The sequence below is a fragment of the Lasioglossum baleicum genome, unplaced genomic scaffold (assembly GCF_051020765.1).
Source record: "Lasioglossum baleicum unplaced genomic scaffold, iyLasBale1 scaffold2083, whole genome shotgun sequence".
Classification (NCBI taxonomy): domain Eukaryota; kingdom Metazoa; phylum Arthropoda; class Insecta; order Hymenoptera; family Halictidae; genus Lasioglossum; species Lasioglossum baleicum.
This window is the reverse complement of record NW_027471142.1, coordinates 18,308-28,667: the sequence shown is the minus strand read 5'-3', so window position 1 is coordinate 28,667 and position 10,360 is coordinate 18,308. Positions and strand designations below refer to the sequence as shown.

The window sequence follows — 10,360 nt, the reverse complement described above, 5'->3', positions numbered from 1 at the left end:
GAACATTGTTGCGTAAGTCTTACGATCGCTTTACGATCGTCTTCTCAAACTATAAGATAGTGAACAAATAAATAAATATTTACGTTACCACATACGCGTAACTCGGTTCAATATTCGATTCATGAACGAGCAAGTAGTATTCGTGTTGACCTTTTTTTTCAGCTATCTACATTACGCAATTCGTTCATTTCTCCCTTCTCTTTCAACATAATCGTCGAAAGTGAATTTCAGATCGTTACACTAACATCGTAGCTATTAAACAACAATAAGTATATCATAAACTAACAACGTAATACAATATAAAATATATAATATATAGTATAACACGATCGTAATAATAGAGATAGTAATCAAACGTAATAATAATAAGTTAATAGTTGCAATAGTAATAGTAATAGTGATAAAACTAGTAACAATAGCAGCAGCAGTAGCAGCAGCAGCAACAGTGATAGCCATTTGTATAAAAAAAAAAAAAAAAAAAAACGGGAAAAAAAGGAAAAGTAGCAGTAACAATAGCAGTAGCAGTTGCAATAATATTGTAATAGTGATAATCGTTGTGTTTTAAATAGTTTTCGTTATCATTTTCATAGCCGAATCTAGTACCGTCTCAATAATAAAAACAATAGTATTGGTACGTGTAATAGCAATGTTGATGGTAGGAATGGTAGACTAATTGTGACGATGATGCAAGTGGTTTTATATAGAAGCAGCAGTGATAACAGTAGCAGCAGCAGCAGTAGTAGTAGTAGTAGTAGTAGTAGCAGTAATAGTAGTAGTAGTAGTAGTAGTAGTAGTAGTAGTAGTAGTAGTAGTAGTAGTAATAGTAGTAATAGTAGTAGTAGTAACAGCAGTTTGATTGGGAGTAGCAGAAGCAGCAGGAGTAGCAGTAGGTAGCAGTAGGTAGTAATGGTAGCGTTAGTGGTGATAGTAATAGCGGTTTTAGTAGCGTGGTAGCAGTGGCAGCAATAGCGGTGGTTTAGTAACAATAGTAATGTTAGTAGTAATAGTAGCAGCAGTAACAGTAACCACGATAGTAAGAGTATAATATTAATGATAGCAATAGCATTAATGATAAAAATACTGTAAATAACGTTGGTTTTGGCGACAAAATAATAATTTGATTTACAATTGATTCAATAATTTGATTCCTCGATTTTATTTCGCATGCTTTACATTAGCTAATTATGAAAATATTTGGACCATCAATTGCAGCGTATTATTAAAATCTACGATGAGATTGTTCTCTTTCGCACGTTAAAAAACTAAAACGAGTTAGAGGAGATTTTTTCGCGATAATTTAGGCAAAGCATTAAGAGTTCTATCTTGTTCAATCGTTGGAATCATATATTGGATAAGTAACATGTATACGATTGCTGGTCTTTAAAAATTATAATACCAATATAAACGGAAATAAAAAATAATCATTGCCATAACGGACATATTCAACGTAAATAATAATGAGTAATTGGATAAAACGCAAATATCGCAAGAACGCAAATATTCTGTCGACTAGATTCGTATATGGATTCATCAGCACGCAACTTTTATCATACCACTTTGTTTCTCTTTCTCTCGCTCCCTTACCTTTTCGCATTCTCTCTCCCTTTCTCTCTCTCTCTCTCTCTCTCTCTCTCTCTCTCTCTCTCTTTGTATCTATACATATATATATATATATATGTATATATATGTATATATTTATGTTTGAACTTGTATCTCTTCGTGAATGCACATGTGCGTACGTGCGTGTATGGCCGTCAATTTGTTTACTGGTTTGGTTACTGGTAATATTGTCTTTATCATTGGATTTGTTATACGATGGAGAGAAAGAAAGAGGTATGATTGCATAACGTGCTTCGAATTGCCAGTTGAGGAGTGTTCCGGACCTTTCGGATTTCACCAAGGTACTCTCTCTATCGTGAACGTATGTCGGTAGGTGGTTTCCAAAAATCTGCGTAAAGTCGCAATGACCATTTTATGGAAATTCCTTCTCGTAGATCTCTCGTTTCTCGTTATTCCTCGTTCGTCTTGGTAGAATCGTTCATCGTTGATGTCGTATAAATGAAACCCTCGTAATGAAAGCGACTCTGTGTTCTTTCCCTCTTACTTCTTGCGGCCTAGGTACTCGACCATCTCGTAAGCTTTCCCTTCTCGTCTTCAAGCAGCAATGCTTGAATACAGCTTGTAAAGTATTGCGTGCCAAAGCAGTCTTGCCTACATACGTATAGAAAAAAGAAATTAGACCGTGTAGCAATTTTATAGTCGATCGAGCAAATCGGACTTTTGCTCCGACATCGGATCGGACAAACGGAGAAGGCAAGAGGTAAAAGAAAGAAGAAGAAGAAGAAGAAGAAGAAGAAGAGAAAGTAAAAGAGAGAAAGAGAAAGAAAATGGAGAAAACGTAGGGCTGTCTGTGTGTCGGGCTTGAATTGGTTTCGTTTCACGTTTGAACGTAGGAAATATCTGATCGTCCAGTCTCGCGGTACATATTATGTCAACGAATATAACGCGTGTCCGAGTTAATCGATAAATAAGCAAATGCAAAGAATAACGAGTGTTATTAAATAACAGAGAATCGAGTGAAACGAGGGAACCAATTCAACCGTGCATCTTTCGGTCGGTGAAACGACCGGCGAACAGACGGCGAACAGACGGCGAAAAGGCGATCTACGATCGATGGGACTTTTCTATAAAAAACCAAAAATATCGTAATTGCAAGGCGAGGGAAAAGAAAATGCGTTGCAGCTGTTTCCAACAATGGAACCTGCAAAAATATTTCAACGTTTCAAAAATATGTTTCACGATCTCCTCCTTGCAGTACTTCCACTGGCATCCACGCACTGTATCCGTCATATTGCCTGAAAAGCGTAGGTTAGCGGAAAATAGTTGGCGCAAAATCGTTGGCAACTCGTACGGAAGAAAAGAATGTCGATAACGTGGGAGAAAAAATGATTCGAGCTTGAAAAGTGGCAAAAATGAGTGTTGCTCTGCTGAGAAATATCGAAAAATATCGGGGAAAAGACTTTAGGCGAAAAGGCGAAAAATAGGTATGATCGAATAAAGAATTAGTAAAAAAAAATGTGCGATAGTTGGAACGACTGCGTAGAAACGAGTAGACGCGATCGTTTCGTTGCGGAATATCGTTAATTGTCGTTAACTAATTGGTCGTTACATATACAATTGGGGATATGTTCATGGATGAAAAATCGATTAGTCGTGACTTGCGAGAACAATGGTAAAACTACTATTGTATAACGTGTATACGGTACATATGTGGTACGGTACCGTACTATGTCTACCGCGATACGTGTACCGCGATACGTGCAGCACTGTAATCCGCGTAGCGAATACGCCTAGTAAAGTATCCGGCAACGTGATTTTATTATTGCGAATCTGCTTAGAAATGATCTAAAGGCAGATGCAGCTACGAGAATGTTTCTAAATTCTTGAGACGAGGTTCTCGTGTCAAAGGTGAACGGTTTGCACCGGTGAGAAAACGAATAGCTCGTAAATGTCGTCACTATACGCAATGAGAATTTGTGAACGAACAACGAAAAGAAACGTTCGATGAAAAATGGGGAAAGAAAGAAATAGAAAAGAAAGAGAAGAAGAATAAAAGAATGGAAGGAAAATGGAAGGTTGCGTAGGTAAGAGCGAAGAAGAGGATAAAAGTGGATTGGAATGGAGCGAAGGAAACAGTTGGGAAATAATAAAACTGCGCGGTGATAAAAATCATAAACATAAAATATGAAGCTACCTAAACCCCGGGTTCCGCTCCGTGAAGTTGCTTGATCCACGTTTGGATCTTCTCTACTTCGTCTTGCAATAGCAACACGTCTAAGCATCCTTTGAAGTAGTCTGACGTAAAGCAGTTTTTCCTGGAAAAAGAAATTGTAAAACACAGCTATATTTAATCCGTCGATCACGCGACGTAACGTTACGTCGAGATTCATCCTAGATCTGAAAGGAATATCAGGTGCGGATTTTAAGATAACCTTCGACGCAAATGAAATATTTTTCGACCGTGGAATATCAGATTCAACGATTTCACACGCTGCGATGATATTCCTTTTACCTTATGCTCTTTCTAATTTTTCCTCCTCCTTTCCTCGGGTTACACAATTTTCTCGGCAATCTCTGTATCCTCGTATACCGTGGCATACGTCTACGTATATCTACCGTTTACGTTTGCCTCGTTTCATCGCGACACGCAATATATCGGAAATATCGACGACTATTTTTCGATCGTTGTTCGTGCTGCGTCTGAAGCGCAGAGAGACATTTTTCCCGATACAAGTAGCTTTTAAACACGGAACGCGGAATATGTCGCGAAGAATAGGGGAAAAAAGTAAGAGAAGGAAAAAAGGTATCCTTTAGCAAAGGTAAGTTGTATGGAAGGAAGCGATGCGCGATGCGCGATGCAACTCGAGGTGTACGCGCGTACTCGTAACACGTACGCGCGTGTTCTATCGAAGAAAAGAGGCGGCTATTCTTTACGAGTTTGCCGAATATTCGAAATAGAAAACTGACGCGTTGAAAGACGCGTTGAAAGACGCGTGTGATTTTAGGATAAAATTTACGATTTAAGAGAAAGTTTGTGTCGACGATTATCTTCATCCACTTGAACCAGTTGGAAAATTAAGTTATAAAAAACGGCGATAGAAAGAATAGGATATTCGATAGACGATTACCTGCATAGTTGATGCAACTGCGGTTCCGAAATAGGTTATAACAATCCTCGCAGATACGATCCAGTCGAGCAAAGATACTTTTATCGTATATACCCTTACACTGGATATCGATAAAGGACCTTTTACCCAAAGGATGTCCGTTCAAGATTCCAGCGTCCGTTAGACCGATACACGACGAGACGAGTAACAAGGTGAAAGACCAAGCTAATACAGAGACCAGTCTTGGACAAGGTATCGATAGAGCGGAGACCATCGATGATTCGTTCGGTAACGGAGGTAACCTCGAACACGACGAGGTTTGCTGTACGCTCCAGGAATACGAGGATAAGCTCGATGTTGGCCAGGTGGTTGACGATGGTAAGAAGATGACGACGACGATAACGGCAATAACGGCGACAGCGACGGTGATGACGACGATGACGGCGTTGAGGCCGACGTAGAGGTCGTGGCGGACGACATCGACGCGGTGGTCGATGATAGCGGCGAGGTTGAAATAGCTGACCGAGACATCGAGAGTGGAAACGTTATCGGCGACAAAGATGAGGATGACGAGGATCGAAGCTCCGTTGCCGATGCATAGTCTAGAAAAAAAGAAAAAAAACCCACAAATAATCAAACAAGCTGATTGAAACACGATAGAGGAGATGGATCGAAAAGACGGGGGGCAGTAAGGAAACGACGGTAAGAAAGGGAGAAAATAGAAGGAAAGGAAGGATCGAATGGGAAAGATTTTTTCAGTCGAAGCCAGATCGACCGTTCAAGTTGGCATCGTGACGATAAGTTGTTACGCGAAGGAATAACGGTAGAGCGAGTAGGAAGAAAAGCAGGAAAATTGATCTATCATCTCGAATTCGCAATTTCGCGACAAAAAGATCGGCGAATGGAGGTGGGTGCAGAGGCGAAAAAACGACCGTTCGAAACCGGTGCATACGCGACCAGTTAACTATTACACCATACACGCCACTCTAAACACGCGAACATCCGTTCTTTAATCTTCGGTATTTCTCTCTATTCCTTCTCTCGAGTTCTCTCAAAGTTCTACAGCCTGTTTACTAGCGCGCGCTCACGTCGCAACTTTTACCGCTTTCTCGCGGTCACGGTAAAGCCAATTCTAACAGCTACTACGACAACGACGGCGTTTGCGGTGACGTTGACGGTGACGTTGACGATAACGACGTTGAGGATAATCTTGAGGATGATGTTGAGAATGACGATAGAGGCAACGGCAATGACATCGGCAACAGCAATGACAACGAGAAGAACGAGGAGGAGGAGGAGGAGGAGGAGGAGGAGGAGGAGGAGGAGGAGGAGGAGGAGGAGGAGGAGGACGTGAACGAGAACGATAACGTTGACGTGCTCTACTGCGATATACGGCATCTGGAAATACCACGAACTCAAAGCGGCTCGTGAAGTAAAAGTAAAGATGTAAAGTACTCCTAACCAGTCCTGCGGCAGTCGTGAATGGACCACACGCAGGTAGGCCCCACCTGTAAACGTCCTGAACCGACAACTTCATTAAGCGGAGCTGAAGTGCAGAGCGGCACAGCACGGCACGGTACTGCATAGCAATGTGTAAGATGGTCGGAGAGGGGGGTGCCAGGGGGCTGATGGGGGCGAGGTGGCGGGGAGGTTCGTATGCGCCGCGATGCGGGGCAATGCGAGATTCTCGAACGCACCACCGTTTCTCGTTTCTCCTTTTGCCTTCGTCTCATCGGCGGCACCTGTACACGCTGAGGAGAACGTTTCGCTTGCTTCTCTTTTTTCGGAACATAATCACTGCTCCCGGGTGGGATCTTATTTTTAGCCACGACCGATTCTCGGAACTCTCAAACCGCCCCACTCTATATCGGACCCCCACCTGGTAATTGCCTGCAGCCCGATAATTTGCCTCTAAAGTCGTTCGGTCTCGATCGTTAAAGATCGTCCCACGGATTTTCAGCCCGAGTATGATCGCCGATCATCGATCGCCGACCGCCAGCCGCCGACCACCGACCACCGACCGCCGACCGCCGACCGCCGACCGTCGATTGTCCAGCCGCGATCACTGACCGTCCACCGTTAAACATCACCGATCGATCTCTCCTTAGTGCAACCTGCGCGATATCGCGATATTCCCTTAGAACGCCGTGTCTCCTTTCCGATCGTAAACAACGATCCATCCGTTACTACGCTTTGCGGCTGAGCAAGTCTCCATTTATTTCCGACATCGTGTTCCTCTATACTCGCGAAAGCGAAGAAAACCAACGTTCCTGCAAGTCCAATCGAATACGAAAACTAATAGGATATTAAACGGTTCGTAGCCGATGCTGCAGCAAAATTCCCCGATGGAGGAAAGAAAAAATGTTAAATACCGAGGTTGAAGGGCGAAAAATGGATGGCAAGTTGGGTAAAGAATACGCAGGGTGAAGCGCAGATAGCGGAGAGTAGAGTGGAGAGTAGAGTGGAGAGCAGAGAACGAAGTGAGTGTACGTAAAGGAAGAAAAAGTCAATGGAGACCGGTTACTCGACAGGTGAGGTCTTTCCTCGGCCGAGCCATGCACAGGTGTGCAATCTGTAAATCCCCCTTAGCAAAAAACTATACACTCTTCGGCACCGCTTCACGGCTCTGTCGCGCGCTGTTACCCAAGTCACTAGTTATACGTCGGTACACGCGTTCGATACTTATATACCTACACGAGCAAATGCGATTCTTTGATCGACACGCGTGTTTAACGCGTCTATTCCGATACTTTTTACCAGCTCTGTCCATTGAAAAATTCCAAATCCAAGTGGAAATGGAAATGGAAATGGAAATGGAAATGGAATGGAATGGAATGAAATGTGCGACGGTGAATGGAAAGGTGGGGGCAAGTTTCTGGAAATGAGATGAGAAAAAATGGACGATGCCGCGTCCGTTCGATGTTGGTTCGTTTCTTAGGCGATACGGGACGTGGTATGGGACGCGAACCTGTGTAAACGTCGAAACCACGCGGCAGACACGGTACCCAGAGTAATCGCGTATTCGTGAACACGAAACGAAAGGATAACAAATGTAACATCGATAGTCGAAAAATGGGTGAAGCGGGGGTGAACGAGAGTGAGCGAAAGAGAAAGGATAAGAAATAATGGTAGGATAGGTGGAATCGTATGTTGCGCGGTCCAGTCGAATCCAGTCGAGTCCGCGAGAGTCCGGTGGTCGATGGGATAAGAGGAAGAAGCGACGAGGTGAAACAGTCTATATCGTTAGATACATGGTTGGCTCTCCGCACCAGGTGGTCCTCTTCCCGTGCCGGATGACTCAATCGTGAGAAGGAGTTGCTCGACGAGCTCACGAGGCGACTCGGTAGAACCGCGTGTGCTTCACGGCTTGCTTCGAGTTTGTCTGTCTGTCTGTCTCCTACCACATTCGTATCCACGTATATACGGGATATCGTCCAGTCTTCTCGACCTCTTTGGCTTTCCTCGTAGGGCAGCTTACGCGATATTTCTACACCGGTGATAGCGGTCTCCGTACACGTGCATGCACACCTATCCATACGCACACGCGCGTATCATAGATAGATGACTTTAGTCCAACACGTGGGCCTTCCGAATAAAATACCTTTTTATTTCTTCGCGCGCGTTGTCCAGCAAATTATCGAAACGCATGGACGTTCGAAATAGAGCTAATAGAAACGGAAATAGTGCGCGCGCGTGTGTGATCGGTATAGAGAAAAAGCTGGAACGAATCGTAAATGAAGGGACTGCGAGGTGCGTCGGCATGCAACCGACAAGAAAATTATCGGATATCTCTAAATAGATACGCGAATTTATATTGTACCATATCGTGTTTGGCTATTAATATTACATTACATTTCATTATCTGCTTCTTCGATTTATCATCGTTTTAGTTACGTTTCTAATGCAACGCTATCCAGCATGTTTTCCCATCTGCGACTTATTTTCCTTTGGCAATATTACGAAAATCGCGATGAACAAACACGTGCCGTAAATTATTCGACAGAGAATATCTCGTAGAGAGAAATAAAAAACGTGGCAATCGGCGATGATGTAGACGATCGAAGAAGATGATCCAGAAGAAAAGATTTGTAGCTCGTAGATAAATTGCTCGTAGATAGATCGCGTGCATAAAGAGAAAGAGGGAGGAAGCGCAACGCGCATAAAGAAAAGTAGGAAAGATACTATAAGATAAATAGAAATAAGGAGAAGAGGTACGGAAGAATCTATCGCGTTCGATCGAGTTGGAGAAGTTTCTGGTAGAATGGAACGTAGTTAGAGGTAATACTTTGAAAGTGCCGCGAAAGTGCTGGTTATCTGGTCACGATCGAAGATCAAAGAAGTGGGATAGGAAGAGAAGAGAAGAGAAGAGAAGAGAAGAGAAAAGAAAGGAAGAAGGGGAGTTGGGTTGGGGAGGGTGGGTGGGGAAAGGAGGCGAAGAAGCCGAAGAACTCAAGGAGAAGGAGAGATAGGCGGGTTGAACGGACGACGGAGGATCGAGGCGTCCGGCGTCCTCGATCGCGGGATCTTGGAGCAAAACTAACGATCTCCCGCTCGCTTGCAAGATCAACACGACGATAATTTAATACACGAGATCACCACCCAGGTGTGCTCTGACGTGTACAGATGCTGCTTGTAACCTCGACGAGAAGGAAAAGGCTGAGTCGACAGAAGTGGGAATCCGTATGCGATTCCAAATGCGAATACGAGCTCTCTTCCCCTTCTGCTCTGACCCTTTTCCCCTACGCGCCACCCCTCTCTCTCCCCCTCGCATCTCAATTCCCATCGCCCCCTCTATACCCGTTCCCATACCCTTTGCGCTCCTTTTTCTTTTTCTTTCGTATATTTCTATATCTTTTTTCTTTCTTCTTTCTACCGATACAGGCGACACAGATGCGTGTACGCGTACGAGTACGCGTTTCAATGAAACATCTCTCGAGAATATCTCGACGATCGATAAATTTTCCAAATAAACTCGCTCGTTCACAGTACCAACGAACGCTTCGAACGGACTGCGTACTCTTGAAATAGCGCTATAGAAGAAACGCGTAACATCGCCAACTATTGCCATTATTTCTATGTTACGTTCATCCTTTCGTATCCTCGGTGAAATATATTTTTACCGCCGCGTATTGATATTTTATCGAAAGCTGCGATCAATTGCAACTATCCAACGTGCAGATCGTAAAATATAAAACGCGCGTGTGCCTGTATGACGTCATACGCTTTCGTAGAAACAACTCGATACTTCGAATCGTCGACCATCGGAACGAAAGAAAAAAGAAAAAGGGAAAAAGGAAGGAATCAGAAATGCTCGTATACTTTGCGGTTCGTCGAGTCTCGAAGAGAGCCAACATAACTAGAAGACCCAATGACGTCAATCGTTCGCGTTAATACCAGTTGTCCTTATATAAGGACAGCGCTGGTTAATTTATGTCGCTAACCAATGACGATTTCGAGTTAAACGATTTCGATAAAATTACCAAGCATAATTATCTACCGTACGATACGCCTCTTACATTTTCCTCCTTCTTTCTAGTTTATTACTTACACTCGCGATATTTCCTCCCAAAACGTATCTCCCTTCAGATCTATCATCGGTTATATCCTTCGAATTAAAGCGTACAATCGCGCGCGTTCCACGTTTCATTTCCTTCCATCGATACACGCGTCCAAACTTTATAACCCGATACTAC

General features: G+C 43.4%; 1 protein-coding gene across 1 annotated transcript; it reads right to left on the bottom strand.

The window, feature by feature from the left end:
• Nucleotides 1-3,754: 3,754 nt before the first annotated feature.
• Nucleotides 3,755-5,923, bottom strand: LOC143221218 (ion transport peptide-like). The gene is given in 4 exon segments (XM_076446709.1): nt 3,755-3,875; nt 4,689-4,716; nt 4,719-4,969; nt 5,820-5,923. Coding segments are annotated over 4 exon segments (504 nt in total).
• Nucleotides 5,924-10,360: the final 4,437 nt, after the last annotated feature.